The following is a 16,367-nucleotide window of genomic DNA, read 5'->3' as shown; positions in this document are numbered from 1 at the left end:
TTCAACTGGAGAATTCCCACAAGTCAGATCAGATACCTTCAGAATCTCACTTACCTAATAACTGCATTTTCACAAAATTTCACAAGCCTGATAGAGGTTTCAAAGATAATGTAGATAATACACATTTACTGTTAAAATACCCAGATACATTTTATTTGATACTTTTACATTTTGATATACAAAAATAGATTAGGAAAGTAAGATAAGGGCAATTAGGCRGTGATAGAGTGATGCTGAGACTCAGATTTTTCTATTTAAAATGTATGTCAAACAAAAACCAATGATTGCAAAGTTAAACAAACCATACAACCACAGTTCCAGTCAAAAGTTTGGACACACCTATTCATTCAAGGGTTTTTCTTTATTTTTACTATTTTCTACATTGTAGAATAATAAGGAAGACATCAAAACTATGAAATAACACATATGGAATCATGTAGTAACCAAAAAAGTGTTAAACAAATCCAAATATATTCAAGATTCTTCAAAGTAGCCACCCGTTGCCTTGATGACAGCTTTGCACACTCTTGGCATTCTCTCAACCAGCTTCATGAGGAATGCTTTTCCAGAAGGCTTGAAGGAGTTCCCACATATGCTGAGCACTTGTTGGCTGCCTTTCCTTCACTCCTGCGGTCCAACTCATCCCAAACCATCTCAATTGGGTTGAGGTCGGGTGATTGTGGAGGCCAGGTCATTTGATGCAGCACTCCATCACTCTCCTTCCTGGTAAAATAGCCCTTACACAGCCCGGGGGGGGGGGGGTGTTTTGGGTCATTGTTCTGTTGAAAAACAAATGATAGTCCCACTAAGCGCAAACCAGATGGGATGGTGTATCCCTACAGAATGCTGTGGTAGCCATGCTTGTTAAGTGTGCCTTGAATTCTTAATAAATCACTGACAGTGTCACCAGCAAAGCACTCCCACACCATCACACCTCCTCCTCCATGTTTCACAGTGGGAACCACATATGCAGAGATCATCCGTTCACCTACTCTGCGTCTCACAAAGACACGGCGGTTGGAACCAAAAATCTCAAATTTGGACTCATCAGACCAAAGGACAGATTTCCACCAGTGTAAAGTCCATTGCTTGTGTTTCTTGGCCCAAGCAAGTCTCTTCTTATTATTGGTGTCCTTKAGTAGKGGTTTCTTTGCAGCAATTTAGACCATGAAGGCCTGATTCACGCAGTCTCCTCTGAACAGCTGATGTTGAGATGTGTCTGTTACTTGAACTCATAGCGCTTTATGGTTTTTGCAACTGCACTTGAAGAAACTTTAAAAGTTCTTGAAATTTTCMGCATCGACTGACCTTCATGTCTTAAAGTAATGAATGAGTGTCGTTTCTCCYCGCTTATTTGAGCTGTTCTTGCCATAATATGGACTTGGTCTTTTACCAAATAGGGCTATCTTCTGTATACCACCCCTACYTTGTCACAACACAACTGATTGGCTCAAACGCATTAAGAAAGAAAACAATTCCATGCATTTAAAAGGCACACCTGTTAATTGAAATGCATTCCAGGTGACTACCTCATGAAGCTGATTGAGAGAATGCCAAGAGTGTGCAAAGCTGTCATCAAGGAAAAGGGTGGCTACTTTGAAKAATTTATAGAATTTGATTTGTTTAACACTTTTTTGGTTACTTAATGATTCCATATGTGTTATTTCATAGTTGTGATGTCTTCACTATTATTCTACAATGTAGAAAWTAGTAAAAATTAAGAAAAACCCTTTAATGAGTTGGTGTGTCCAAACTTTTGACTGGTACTGTATATACAGACATTCACAAGAACTACTTWAAAAAATTGTTGTTACCAACTGTTCTTGCACTGTTCTTCAAGTAAATGTGTTTTTGTAATAAAAAAAAATGTTGAAATAGTTAAAAGTAGTCCTTGTGCATACAGTTGTATGGTTTAACTTTGCAATTATTGTTTTTTGTTTGACATACATTTGAAAAATCTTAGTCTCAGCATCACTCTGGTAGCATTGAATTGCCCATAAACAAAACTTGATTAAAAACAATGTAGTTGCATGTTAGGATGTAATTTCATCTCATTCAAAGGCATCAATATGTACATTTGAATAATAATGTTTTTTCTTTCTGTAATTCTGATTTAGGTTCTGGATACAAAGAAACGTTGACTGAATCAAGCTTTGAACCCTGAAGAACTATTAAGAGTGTGACTTAGAAGTAAGACAGCATCCTACACTGCATTTAAAATAGAGCACTGTGGCAGTAGAGAGATGTCAGAAAAACCTCTCCATGTGATATCATTGACGAGGAGGAGGAGGATAGGACGTTGGCGCCAACTGATGACGTCAGTGATTCGACAAGTTCCTACTGCACTGCCCTATGTTCACTAAGTGATTTTGGCGAGGTGGAAGAACCAAATGACAAACCRTGTCCTGAGCCCCAACCTCTAGTCTCAGCCCCACTAACACCACCTTTACCTCAAGTTGGTGATGCTCCTCTACTGCTTGAGCCCTGTATAACCAACCTGACAGAGGAGGGAAAGAGTACAGACGGGTCAGGTGAAACATCAGATAAAACTTCTGCATCCAAAAAACGGGATACCTTAAGTAGCACTGTCGCTGGCGCCCTCACTGATACTGACACCAATGAGGGGCCCTGATCCTCTCAACCCATATTCACCTCTAAGACTATTTTGATCAGACCAAAAGTAAACCAATACAACCAGGACAGGGGACGAGAACACTTTGGCAGAAAGCCAAATGAGGATTCCACAACATATGGTAGAAAGCAGGAAAAGGGTCCCAGTATCTGTGGTACTGAAAGTAAACTCCTTAGCAGCCCCCCCTTGGATGGTGGTCAGGAGGATGAGGGGGAGGGGCTGGGGCTGAACTGCATGGGGGCCAGSAAGAGAGAGGAGCAGACTGAGCTGTCACTCAGAGCCAGGAATAGAAAAGCGCCTGCAAGCTGCATCTCGACACTCACAGTCGGCGAGCTGCAGTCAGGAATCCCGGCGTGTTGTTATTCAGARTGTTCCCTCGCAACCGGGCAGCAACACCAACGGCAGAGACCTCCCGCATCCCAGAGCTTGCCAACGGACAGCCATCAAGACACCTGGAGATTCAGTCCGCTCCCTCAGAAACGCTGTAGAAGCACCTGGCGGCTCCAAGGGGTTCTACAACACAGCGGTGAGCCATCCACCATGTCCACCAAGTTCTATAAGGCAGACAGAGACCTGGCCTTCAGCAAACACTACTGCCCCCAGGCAGACTATTTGGATGTCTACAACTCCAGCTGTAGGTCCTTGACCCAGCCGTCTACAGTCAGCGACTGGTCAGAAGATGAAATCTCCCTCCAGCAGTCCTCGGTTGTCTCAGCTAACATCCAAAGCACAACAGCATGCTCAGAAACCGGCAGCTTCGAATGCATTGACGTGGCTATGGAAAACCAGGGTGAGGTGTACAGAGGGGGAACAAAAACTGTTCCCAAGAGGCAAATCCAACTGAAGAGACGTAACACGGCGGAATCACAAGACAGCGATAAGGGAGAGGTGACAAACGAAGCCCAATGTACACCCAGTACAGCCAGCCACCGCAGGGACGTGTTCATGCGTCAGCACAGCACCCCGGCAACCTTCCGCCAGGAGTCACATGGGATGGAGTCGGAGAACAGGACAGCTCAGGCCGAGCGAAAGCAGAGGCTCCAGAAGTCGATGTCCCTGGACGAGACCTCCACAAAAACCAAAATGGCCTCATGTATCATCAAGAGTGTCCTGTCAAAGAAGATGCAGTGTGAGCTGAATCTACAAAACTCTGAAGTGAACGAGGGAGCCTTCGCGCCTCTAGAGGTCCAGAATAACGGTAAGAACTGTCACCAGAGCCCTCTGGCAGCCAAAGAGATCAACACAACTGATATGAGCTCTGTTGATTCACATAGACAGAGTCACTCTATCCAATACCATCAGGTTGCGAGCACTAACACACACCAAAAGTCGCTTTACAAACAGAACTCCATTTCACTCGTGAGCAGCTTTGGAGGGTCTGAGTTTCAGAGCACCAGCACTAAGAGGGCTGAAATAGCCTCCACTCTGGAGAGTGAGGAAATAGAAAGGCAAAACCCCAGGGATGGGGCTCTGCCGTACGCTAACCGGAGCCCAGGGGACAGACTATCTTGTGACTCAGCAAAGGGCAAAACGCGGAGCACATGTGCTGGTTCAAGCAGATCTGGAGGCAAACAGGCTCCGGTGAAAAACACACCAGAGGAATGCAACAGGGGGCAAGGGGTCCATAAACAACAGAACCCCCTGCCTAAGGGGCTACAGAGGACTGATGCACTCTGGGGCAGTCAAGTCAGTCAGCAGCCACTAATTCCTGAAGGTGTATCAGGAAAAGCGATAGAGACGGGGGACAGGGGAGAAGTCAAGTTTGTGGGACAGTCTGGGAACATGGGGACACAGGGGATATTTAAAGCCAAGGCCCCAGTACATGTGGTGAGGGATGTGAGGAGGCTGGTGAAAAATACCTACAACCTGTCTTTCAAAAACGCAGGGGACACCGTTTTGGGACAAGAGGACAGTCTCCTGTCCTTCTATCAGCAGTCTGCGTATGATCAGGTCAGCCACAGAGAGGCCTGCGGGGTCAGAGCACCCGGGCCTCATGAAAAGCTGTTTGTGAAGAAAGTGTTCCCATCGGCACCTCTGAAGGTCGTGGATACAGCTTCACTTTACACCACCCCCAAGGGATATGTAACCAAAGCCACAGCTCTCCACGAATCACAAGACAGAATTCCTAACACTGGATTTACAAATATCACACCCCAAAGCCTTGCAAAATCTATTGAGAAAAGAGGCAGCCGACCCAATATCAACCAGTCTGATAACCTGGGTAGTAATGCCAATACAAGTTCAAAATACCCAAACAGAGCAGAGATGCTTCGGCCGACCTGGTCTTCAGTGGAGCCCCCCAGTAAGTCTAATCAGCAATGGTCTGAAAGAACAGGCACCACCAATGAGAAACAGAAATCCCCACAAGCAACTGCCACAAATAGTTTGACTTTAGTTCCAACATATTACTCATCAGCAGCACACGTGTACCAGCCAGAACAGTATCAGCCCTCAGTTACAACGTGTTCCAGTGCCAAGGACAGCAGCCAAAACCAGGGCCCTCCTCCCAGATCCCAGGGTCAAACTACGCTCACTTGCACACCTTCCCCTGCCTGTGTACAGCTCAACACCACTGGGACTCCACAGCCACTGATGTCTCCCTTCTTCCATACACCAAACCCAATGAACTACCAGACAATTCAAACCCACGTTGGAAAGATGACTTTCATTCAGGCCCCTGTCCTGATGCAGCCTCCCCCTCAAAACCAGCCAGTCCAACTGCTGAGGGGAGAAAAATTCTCACCCCCACAGCCAGCAGGGAATGGAGAAAACAAAATGCCCTCCCCAGACACACAACAACAGCAGTACCTGTGCAGCACACAGGGTTTCATGGCCCCGTTCAGCACAGAGTACAGGCAGGGCGGTGCAGGCTTAGCATATCCTGAGATAGCTGGAGGTCAGGTTTACGGACAGGGCCCCCGACACATGCTGATGGACCCGGAGACGGGGAGATGTTTCTACGTCGACGTTCCCCAACTTCCACCTCAGCGCAAGATGCTGTTTGATCCAGAGACCTGCCAGTACGTGGAAGTGCTGCTGCCACAGCAGACGGTGCCTACAGCAGTCCTGCCGCCGGCGTGTGCCATGCCCTACCACTCACTGCAATTCCCAGCCATGTACCCTCCCAAGTGCTTCTCTGTTCAGGCTCATCCACAGGAGATGCCTCACACCTGGCTGTAAGACTGCTGCCTACCGGACTGCAACAGCAGAACACTTAACACTACGACAGGACTGTACACCGCACTGTCCAGCGGGTAAGGACTGAGGGTAGGCCGCACAAGGCTGCCCAGAGMTGGATCAGAGTGTCTTACATACTGYCAGGTTGAGTAAAACTTGGGTATCAATAATAGTAAGGAAAATCAGTCTCATCTCTGATTCACCTGAATCCGGAAATTCCTGACACAATACCCATAAAGATGATGACTACCGGGACTTCACGTTGTCAGATATTTGTGTGAGAGAACAGAGGGCTGCTAAGGTATGCAATGTTTTCCATAACTATAATGCATACAGTGCATACCTGTGGCTCTCTGAACCTTCCTTTTCCCTCCCTATTGAAACTGTGTCTTTCTGGGCAGATGCTTGATGATCTTTTACTGTAACTAAAATGGCATGTCATCTCATTTTCTAACATAAACAAACAGCTTTTTTTGTGATGATGTTTGCCTGGTCTAGTTGTGTAATATAGATAAAACAACACTTTCTTAAAACACAGATTTTCTTTTGCCATTTTCAAAGGARAAATTCGATTTTGAGTGGGTGCTATTTTTTTTTTTTACACTGAGTGAATTATTTTGTAAGCTTTTGTTGTCTTTTACATCTCACCATTGTTTACTTGAGGAGAGTGGCCTGAACAAGCCGAGAGGGCAGCTGTCGTCAGATTACAAACTCTTCACCAGGGCCACTATTGACAGAGGCCCTGGCAGACAAAGGTTCTGGGTGTAATGTGGATGGGAAATTCAATTCAACATCTTTCAACRTGTCACAGTGAAATCAATACTGAACAGCCATAAAGATTCTGATCCTGTACTTCCTTGATAGATCAATAGACCCTAGCCTCTTGGCCTGCCCCTTTTTTCTTCCAATCTGTGCAGTGTTGTTGTTCAGTCTCTCTCAGCTAATACAGTACAATTACCATGTTGACTTGACTTAGAAGCATGTGGGTTTTCTTTCTTACAGCACTTTTTGGTCAGATTGTAAATATGTTCATCGACGGCTCTCCTCTCACTAATCTGTTTTAACATTTTATTGTCACACTTAATAATGTAAACCAACATTTAAACGTAGTCAAAAATAGGAATGTTTTAATATATTACACTTTCATTTTATATCATAACTGTTTTGCTTTACCTCAGATTGAGTTCAGATCATTAGAAGAGAGACACGATCATTACTTGTTCATTTTGTACACAAGAAAGACTTAATAAAATACAAAAAAACACTGCTAATGTTGTCCCTGCTTCTTCAGATACAGTCTGTATACAAGCATAAGGTCAGTATGTGTCTGAATATATGGCTCTTTGTTCTTCAGCGTAGACCAATAATAGACGCTATAAAAACGTGGTGGTGAGTAAGAAAACGGCGATGGTAGACCWAACCTCCAAGATAAATGGTGAGTTATGTGCTCTAGTAAATAATATTCCAGTCACAACAATGCAACATCGTGCATTTGTAAGTGTCCAAAACAATAAATAGCTGTGAAAATCGCACCTCAGTATAAAAATAATCTAAAAGATGAATCATTGAACTTTTACTATACTTTGGTGCAGGCCAAGGTAATTGTTGTGTCCATGCGTACACTCTCAGTCCTCTCTCTTAATTCATCCTCGTTGTTTTCCTGCATGCTGTCCTTCCGTCTGCGCTGCCTGAAGCCTTGGAAGCTGGGGCAGATGGGGAGATAGCGCAGGCAGCTGATCTTCCTAACGCAGCTCATTCCAATGGGGAAGTCATAAGTAGTATGTATGTTTGCTGAGCTTCCCTCACTGCCCTCATCAGCCTTCCAGTCCAACAGCCCTCTCTCCTTCCTTGTGCCTGTTTAGACCACACACACAAGTATACATGCACAAAACACACACACACACACACACACACACACACACACACACACACAATGACACATCTCATCGACGGGGCTGTAGTGGAGCAGGTTGAGAGCTTCAAGTTCCTTGGCGTCCACATCACCAACAAACTAACATGGTCCAAGCACACCAATCATGGTGTGACAGTCATGAAGAGGGCACGACAAAACCTATTCCCCATCAGGAGACTGAAAAGATTTGGCATGGGTCCTCAGATCCTCAAAAGGTTTTACAGCTGCACCATTGAGAGCATCCTGACGGGTTGCATCACTGCGTATGCATTGCTCGCCTCCGACCGCAAGCACTACAGAGGGTAGAACGTACAGCAAGTACATCACCGGGCCAGCTTCTGCATCCAGGACCTCTATACCAGCGGTGCAGGGAAGCCCTAAAATTGTCAAAGACTCCAGCCACCGTTGTCATAGACTGTTCTCTCTGCTACTGCACCAGCGCGAACCGAGCGCCAAGTTTAGGTCCAAGAGGCTTCTAACAGCTTCTACCCCAAGCATAAGACTCCTGAACAGCTAATCAAATGGCTACCCAGACTATTTGCATTGCTCCCCCCTTTTCTACGCTGCTGCTACTCTCTTTATTTATATGCATAGTCACTTTAATAACTCTACCTACATGTACATATCCTCAATCACCTCGACACCAGTCCCCGCACATTGTACCCCCTGTATATAGCCTCGCTATTGTTATTTTACTGCTCTCTTTATTATTTTATTCTTATCTCTTACTTTTTTGGGGGGGGTATTTTCTTAAGACTGCATTGTTGGTTAAGGCTTGTAAGTAAGCATTTCACTGAATCTACACCTTTTTATCGGCATTTGACAAATGCAATTTGATTTGATAAACAAACATTGGTAGTTACAGGCAACAGTTTGAAGGACTGACGTGTCCCATAGTGATATCGGTGGTGACACACACTGTAAACAAACACAACGCAACGGCTCCCTTCGATCCGTGTGTGATGAGGTGACTAGGAGGTGCTGTGCGTTTGACATCTGTTAACGAGATGAGGTTGCACTCTTATAGAGCATGCATACCTGGGATGGTGTTATCCAGAGCAAACGCCAGGAAGCCTCCAACAAACATCTCAGTGGTTAGGAGCACTGTGAGGATTTGATCCACCTCTGCAACTCCTGAGGGCAATGAAACATTTACCACCAAATGAATTATCCTAATCGTTATTCATAGCATCAACATAATATCCGGCAGCAAAACCGTACTAAACCTGCATACCAGTCTAACKGTACACATCCTCTGAACTTTCAAAWGCCACTSCTACMMTTCCTCAGCAGATGATGATGCCTTTTCTTATCAATACAACCCTTTTAAATGTGCASCCCACCTGTTTTGATGCAGCCAGGGTGCAAGTCTAGGTAACTGGGCAGCATGAGACCGAAGAACATGGAGAAGCCGAGGACAAAGAGATTCCTAGAGGAGTTGAGGTCTACGCTCTGCAGGTTGGACAAGCCCACAGCCGTGATCATACCTGCAGGGCGTAGACAACACAAACAACAGAGGGGTGGAAAAGGTTATTATTGTCATATTTTKAAACGGTTATCCGTGTTTCTAGCTACAAACATAATATGACCCCCCCCTTCTGAAATAGTGAGTTTTTTGTGATCATACTACCCTCTGGTGGCTGAGACTGAGATGATGCTGTGTGTGGTGGACTCTGTATTAGGAAGTCACAGAACACAGYGGGAGAATCTCAATTGCATACTCCTTGCKTCCTCTCTCCTCGCATCCTTCTCAAAACCCATTGGATAAGAAACCCAGAGGTCACTCCCCTCTCCCCTCTGAGAAAGAACGTGARGGGAGAGGACGCGAGGAGTATACAATTGAGAGTCTCCCAATGACTCACCGAACAAGGTGCAGAACATGCCACCTAGAATGGGGTCAGGCAGAGATGCGAAGAGGGCAGTGAATTTCCCCACTGTTCCTAACAGGAACATTATGGCTGCACCGTATTGCACCACTCTCCTGCTGCCCACCTGTGTTTAGGGACATAGTACAACATGACTCAATGTGAACTGTGCAACCTCTATTATCAGTTGCAGTTCATTGATTATTAATCCACACCAGAGTAACATACCAGTATATGTAAAGCTGAGTAGACCCTTAGTCAATAATAACAATTGATTTCCATTGCGGCAAAGGGCTTGCACTAGAGACCATGTTAATAAGCGTTTATCCGTTTCAAACAGATATTATTGCTGATTCCAACTCGAACAAGACATAAATACAACATCTGAGATTCCATATGTACACTCATGTCTTTTAAGTAAATAGATTAAAGACAACATGTCTGAAAAACTGGCGAGGGGCTGAGGGGCTAAGCTTCCTAACCTTAGTGATTCCCAGAACTCCAATGTTGGGACTGGAGGAGGTGGAGCCATTTCCTGTACCCAGCAGTCCTGCTATAATGCAGCACACCCCCTCTGTGAAAATACCCCTAGTATGGGAAAGACAAGACACAAAGGATAATGAATGATGCAGACACATACATACATACATCAACACAGAGTACTGATGCTTGACCATAGAGGACTATCTCGAACATAGGTTCATGTCAGAACCTTAGGTTCTGAACCTTAGGTCCAGGTTAGAAATCTAAGCTCTGGCGTAGGAGRCTGATGCTCACCTGTTGATGGCATGGACAGGTGGCGGAGGTGCCCCTGAGAGGCGAGCACAGGCGTAATAGTCCCCGATAGACTCTATAATGCCAGCTAGTGTGGCACTGAACATGCCCAGCACTCCGGCGATGGTCACCGTGGGCAACCCCCACTGACCTTTCAGGGACACACAAACACCACAAGTYGGAATCATTCCCCTATGCAGCAAGACAAGAGGCGATGGCAATGGATGACAACTTAGATCATTTAAACCATTCAAAATGTTATATAAGGTCATTCTAAAGGTGAACATAAATGGCCAGTGTCATCCACTTTCTTAACTTGACCCTTGCTCTAGCTCAGGTGTYCAATCTGGCCCAGTGTGAGAGACGATGGCTGTAAGGCTGGCCTCTTACAGGGGTAGGGGAAGCGGAACCAGGGGGAGAGGGTCATGATGTCACCACGCGCATCGGTGCGTGCCTTCTGTCCGTACTTGCTGGGGTCACTGGGCAGCACGTCGGTCAGGGTCAGGATGTAACACAGCAGCCACACCAACATGATGGCCATGATAATCTTAATACAGYACCACACAGAGAAGGGGAACAGCATGACATATCATACAACCTAATCATAGAGCTTATTATGTMGGCCTATTCTGTGCCCATTCTTACAGCCCTTTTCATCAGGAAGCTAATACTTTGCCTTAACGTAATGGTGAAATTACCCCTGTGGTCTGTGTCTATCTATCACAGTGAGTCATTTATATAGCCTGGCCTTGACAATGTCCCCATGACCTGGCTGGCAGCACTGATTAAGGCAGTAACACAGAGGAAAATGCAATAAAGTCTGCCTAAGATGAGACTTTATTATACCTCTCAAGATTAGAGTGGCATGGTAAGTGCTGTGAATGAATAGCTTTGTGTATTTGATGAATATTAGTTCATGCCCTACATGAGAACATCTGATTAGCATGGATCGGAGGACTTTTCAACATCCCTGTGAGACAAATATGTGGTTTGTTGGTTCTAACCGGGAACATCTTGAAGATCTGGAACCTGGTGACGCCGAAGCCTTTCTTCCTGTTGTAGGTGAGGAAAGGGAAGGACCAGTTCCTCAGGTACTGAGCAAATAGCACGATGAGGAAGATGCACCTGGGGAGACGCAGAGGATCAGTTAGGCAGTGATATAGCCACAACATAACCGAATCAAAGACATCAAACAGGGGAAAAGCAATGAACCCTTTACACTCGTGGGAATTGCCTATAATGGATAGGGCTAAATTGAAATGTTTCCTACAGAAGAAATATGAAAATCAAATGCATAACCACGGTAGCAATTGAAAGGGAACACTTTGGAGATAATGGGAAAAGTATTAGAGCAAAGGTGAGGGCACAACAGTTCACCTGACACAAGCACAGTCGTTTGGAACACAACCATCCCTCCCCGCCATCACACAATTACTGTTGTTGTTTACGCAATCCCAAAAAACGGTCCATTATAAATGGCAATCTGGGTAAGGTGGGCATGGTTTGAAAGCTTGTTCTACTGCCAACATGACTAGCTAAGTTATAAAATATGATCTTACAGTGCTAGGCTTTCACAAGGCAATTCAGGAAAAAACGGTCGTCATTTTGATGTGCATAGAAAGGAGGCACGAGTGCATTCGGGTGTGTGTGCTGCGGCAAGTTTTCTTCACAATGAACAAACATAGGCTCATTCTGTTCAGAACAACCCAGGGTATGACGCCATGTAATCTTGGAACTGTACATCAAGCACAGTGATCATACACACGTTGACACTGTACTGTATATGACATGAGTTTATGATTTGGAAATGTGAAGTGCACATTTGGACCCCGCAGCTGTTAGGCTTGCTTTTATGACATCAAAGCGGTATTTATTATAATCCTCAACGTCTCATCTTTCAAAATACATAGAGTCATCTTAATGTACAGCAGTTCCCTCACTTAGACAACAAAACATTTGCAAAAGTTGCCCAAWTAGCAGGAGGGATGGGGGAACTTCTTGTCGCACAAGGTGTTCAARTTCAGAGCGTCTGTCAGTCAAAACCCMCAMACAGCTGTGAAACGCAGAGCCAGAGCTCTGACSTCATGTATAAGCATGTTACTGTACAGCCACTGCGTTCCAATTCAGGCGTTTATCAGTGCCCAAATCTGCCATTTTCAACCCGTATACGGATACGAGTGTGAAGGGCTACGTTAATAGTATGCGATAAGATTCAATAGCTTCAATGACCTTGGATTGAAGATAGTAAAGAGTCTCAAGGCCTAGTCAAAGTAATCAATTTCTACTATAGAAGCGAGGAACAGAAGTAAGAAAAACATGCCCTCGGCCTAGAGAGTAATCAAACTCAGAAAACATTGTTGGATCTCAAGTGTAAGCATGAGTGGAGAGGATCAGATGGAAAGAGCAGAGTCCACAGAGAGGATGCATTACAGGGAAGGGGTGGATTCAATAGACAAAGGATGGATTGTGCTCTTACAGTGCTGAGAGGCCCCAGTGAGAGCCGGCTCTGTCCCCAGCTGTCTGGAAGACAGACAGGCCGATGAGGGACACGGTGGGGGTGACGGTCAGGGGCCCGATGTAGTCCAGCAGGAGACCAGGGAGACCCACCAGCCCGATGACCACCTCCACTGCACTGGATGCTATGATGGCACCCTGGATCTACAGGGGAGAGAAACTGACTGTTAATATCATTAGATATTATCATTTCCCCCTCACTCCCATTCTTCTCTGCAGATCCTCTCAAGCTCTGTCAGGTTGGATGGGGAGTATTGCTACACAGCTATTTTTAGGTCTCTCCAGAGATGTTCGATCGGGTTCATTCATGTCCGGGCTCTGGCTGGGCCACTCAAGGACATTCAGAGACTTGCCCCGAAACCACTTCTGCGTTGTCTTGGCTGTGTGCTTAGGGTTGTTATCCTGTTTGAAGGTAAATCTTCGCCCCAGTCTGATATCCTGAGCGCTCTAGAGCAGGTTTTCATCAAGGATCTCTCTGTACTTTGATTGGTGGAGTGCTGCAGAGATGGTTGTCCTTSTGGAAGGTTCTCCCATTTCCACAGAAGAACTCCGGAGCTCTGTCAGAGTGACCATCGGRTTCTTGGTCACCTCCCTGACTAAGGCCCTTCTCCCCCGATTGCTCAGTTTGGCCGGGCGGTCAGCTCTAGGAAGAGTCTTGGTGGTTCCAAACTTCTTCCATTTAAGAATGATGGCCAGTGTGTTCTTGGGGACCTTCAATGSCGTAGACATTTCTTGGTACCCTTCCCCAGATCTGTGCTTTGACACAATCCTGCCTCGTGGCTTMGTTTTTGCTCTGACATGCAATTTCAACTGTGGGACCTTATATAGATAGTTGTGTGCCTTTCCACATCATATTCAATCAATTGAATTTACCACAGGTGGACTCCAATCAAGTTGTAGAAACATCTCAAGGATGATCAATAGAAACAGGATGCACCTGAGCTCAATTTCGAATCTCATAGCAAAGGGTCTGAATACTTATAAGGTATTTCTGTGTTTTATTTTTTATAAATTTGCAAAGATTTCTAAAAACCTGTTATTGCCTGGTCATTATGGGGTATTGTGTGTAGATTGATGAGGGAAATGTTTAATTTGATCAATTTTAGAACAAGGCTGTAACGTAACAAAATGTGGAAAAAGTAAAGGGAACTGAATACTTTCCGAATGCACTGTATATACTGGGAGTACCAGGACCGAGTTGATGTGCAGGAGTATGAGGTAATTGAGGTAGCTATGTACAGGTAGGGGTAAAGTGACTAGGCAACAKAATAAATAATAGTAGCAGCAGCCTATGTGGAGGACCACCATGTGACCTGACCAGGAAAATCTATGATCCTAGTTATGTCTACATGATGTCTCAGATAATGTCAATTAAAGTGAGAGATGCTACAGTTCAGAAGGATGGACCACAAGATGGAGGCCCACTGAAAAGAAGCAGGAAGTACCTCTCTCATCCTTGGGTGCCAGATGTGGGAGGTGTTCAGAGGAAGACTCCAGTCCCCATAAATCTCCTCTGTGGAAAGACAGACAGAAACAACAGCCCTTAGTGAGGTTCTGTCTGTGACTGGGCCCTATTCTTTTCACACAGGTTGAGATTGAGGGACGCACCTTCAGAGGGACATTTCCATCTATCCAGCCCTAGGATAGCTTGAGCAGGGATGAGGAAAGCAAAAGCACTGGCCTGGAAAAGAGGTAACCTACAAATCGAAGATGAAACACAGGTGCATGATAAGCATTAGCAGACATACACATGTACACACATGCACACAAACCACACACACACACACACACACACACACACACACACACACACACACACCTGACTCCAAAGGTGGTTTGTATGAGTGTGGTGATTCCCACGCAGGTGAAGATGGTTCCCACCAGCTGACTGACAGTGTTCTGGTCCTTTCCCACGCACATGGCCTCCGCTAACAGGAAGGGCACAGCGATGGTCCCGCTAAAACACGTCAGGTAGTGCTGTGATCAAAGACGCAGTGTTAATCACCGTGGAGCGAGAAAGAGAGGGGGGGGCCAGAGTTATATGGGAAACGAGAGCACACAAAAGAGCAAGAGAAAGGTGGAGTCTACTGATGAAACCATCCATGAAAACGAGGTGTGTGTGAAAGAGTGTGTGTGTGTATTTGTGCACCTGGAGGCCCAGTAGAATGCAGAGGTACCACGGCGGGACATCCTCTATGGTGTAGATCATGTCAAAGCCTGGCTGCTGCTTCTGCTGCTGCTGCTCGGCAGCCAGTTTCCCCCCCTCAGCACTCTGCTCCTGTTCCTCTGTCTGACTCTGGACGACATCACTCTGAGAGGGAGGACCAGAGACATTCACACATAAGGATTGTGGATTGGGTTGGCAACTTGGCTCCACAAATCTTGAAAGCAGAGACACGTGTTCAACCACTGGGACTAATCGATGACAAAGGCTCTCATAYACCCTGGAAGTAAAACACAATTCCAGTGTTTCCACGTTTGTTTGTTTGTGTCCACCAGGTATTGTGTCTGCCCCATGTCAGTAGCCACAAATGCCCCGAAAAAGCATTGTTTCAGCTAGAACCATCCTCCACAAGTTCAGTTCAGTTAGTCAGTCAGGCATCATGGCGGTAAGGACCCTAGTCTGAGCAGGTTAAACAGTTTTTCCCACAGGGTGATTTCACCAAAAAGTCAACAGAAACACTGTGGGAATGAAGTAATAGGATAACTTAACAAGCTCAACTTTACACTTGACAGAAAGAAAAACATAGCACATCACATATGAAYATCCCATAATCATGATCTTGTCAGGCCAGATAATGTACACTTACAGACATTAACAACTAAACTCATCAATGTATTGAAACGGTAGTAAATGAAGAGTTTACCTTGTGGTCTGGTTGTGTCTCTGTGTGCTGCATCTGCGTCCTCTGGGCTGTCAGGTCCTTGTGATGGATCGTTGGGTATTGGGTCAGGCTGCTTTTCTCTGTGCTCTCTCAACTCAACACTCGACCTCAGCCCTATACAGGAGTAGAACAGCACATTTTATGGGGGCTGAGGGGACCAGATTAGCCAGGTTAATAATCTGCCTCAGAGGCGGACTTTACCCGCTGGTGCTGAACAAGAGGCTGAGACTGTAAACCTAAAGGTGAAGGACCCAGGGTTCAAGAAGACACTTCTTGAGAGATAGTGGGCTAGAATCAGAATAGCTATCAGAAAGAACTACATCGGAAGGATTACATTTGTAGTTCTAGATTTGTGACCGATTGTGCATTTCATTTTATCGGAAGAGGTTGTGATAGCATCTAGGCCAGCCATACTCAATAGCCAGAACAGGGTCAATACGGACACTGGTCCGGATCTGGACCCAGAACAGGGTCAATACGGACTGCAGGTCTCGACTAAAGTAAATAAATGAATATATGTTATAGAAAAAATCTGGCTTTTAACAAACATGCTGTTGAGAATTGTAATAGTGGAATGGGCAAGGTGCAATTTAGAAATTTGGTAGTGC

General features: G+C 45.5%; 1 protein-coding gene across 1 annotated transcript; it reads right to left on the bottom strand.

Annotated features, from left to right (window-relative positions):
• Positions 1 to 6,863: 6,863 nt before the first annotated feature.
• slc23a1 (solute carrier family 23 member 1) lies at positions 6,864 to 15,869 on the bottom strand. Its single transcript, XM_024011710.2, has 14 exons — positions 15,742 to 15,869; positions 15,024 to 15,185; positions 14,694 to 14,851; positions 14,483 to 14,571; positions 14,320 to 14,387; positions 12,837 to 13,018; positions 11,365 to 11,485; positions 10,751 to 10,907; positions 10,364 to 10,511; positions 10,069 to 10,174; positions 9,584 to 9,713; positions 9,065 to 9,208; positions 8,760 to 8,855; positions 6,864 to 7,663 (listed from the first exon to the last, which is right to left on the bottom strand). The coding sequence occupies exons 1-14, from the start codon at positions 15,772 to 15,774 to the stop codon at positions 7,386 to 7,388; spliced, it is 1,872 nt and encodes a 623-aa protein (XP_023867478.1). The 5' UTR covers positions 15,775 to 15,869; the 3' UTR covers positions 6,864 to 7,385.
• Between the last annotated feature and the right edge of the window lie 498 nt (positions 15,870 to 16,367).

This window comes from Salvelinus sp. IW2-2015, linkage group LG20, assembly GCF_002910315.2.
Source record: "Salvelinus sp. IW2-2015 linkage group LG20, ASM291031v2, whole genome shotgun sequence".
Lineage (NCBI taxonomy): Eukaryota > Metazoa > Chordata > Actinopteri > Salmoniformes > Salmonidae > Salvelinus > Salvelinus sp. IW2-2015.
This window is presented reverse-complemented; position numbering and strand designations above follow the sequence as displayed.

Excerpts from the sequence above, each read along its gene's own strand:
- slc23a1 (XM_024011710.2), bottom strand. The coding sequence starts at position 15,774 with ATGCAGCACACAGAGACACAACCAGACCACAAG. Across the intron at positions 14,852-15,023 it reads GCATTCTACTGGGCCTCCAG|CACTACCTGACGTGTTTTAG; the intron begins GTGCACAAATAC and ends CTTTGATCACAG. Across the intron at positions 11,486-12,836 it reads CACTGGGGCCTCTCAGCACT|GTGCATCTTCCTCATCGTGC; the intron begins GTAAGAGCACAA and ends GCGTCTCCCCAG.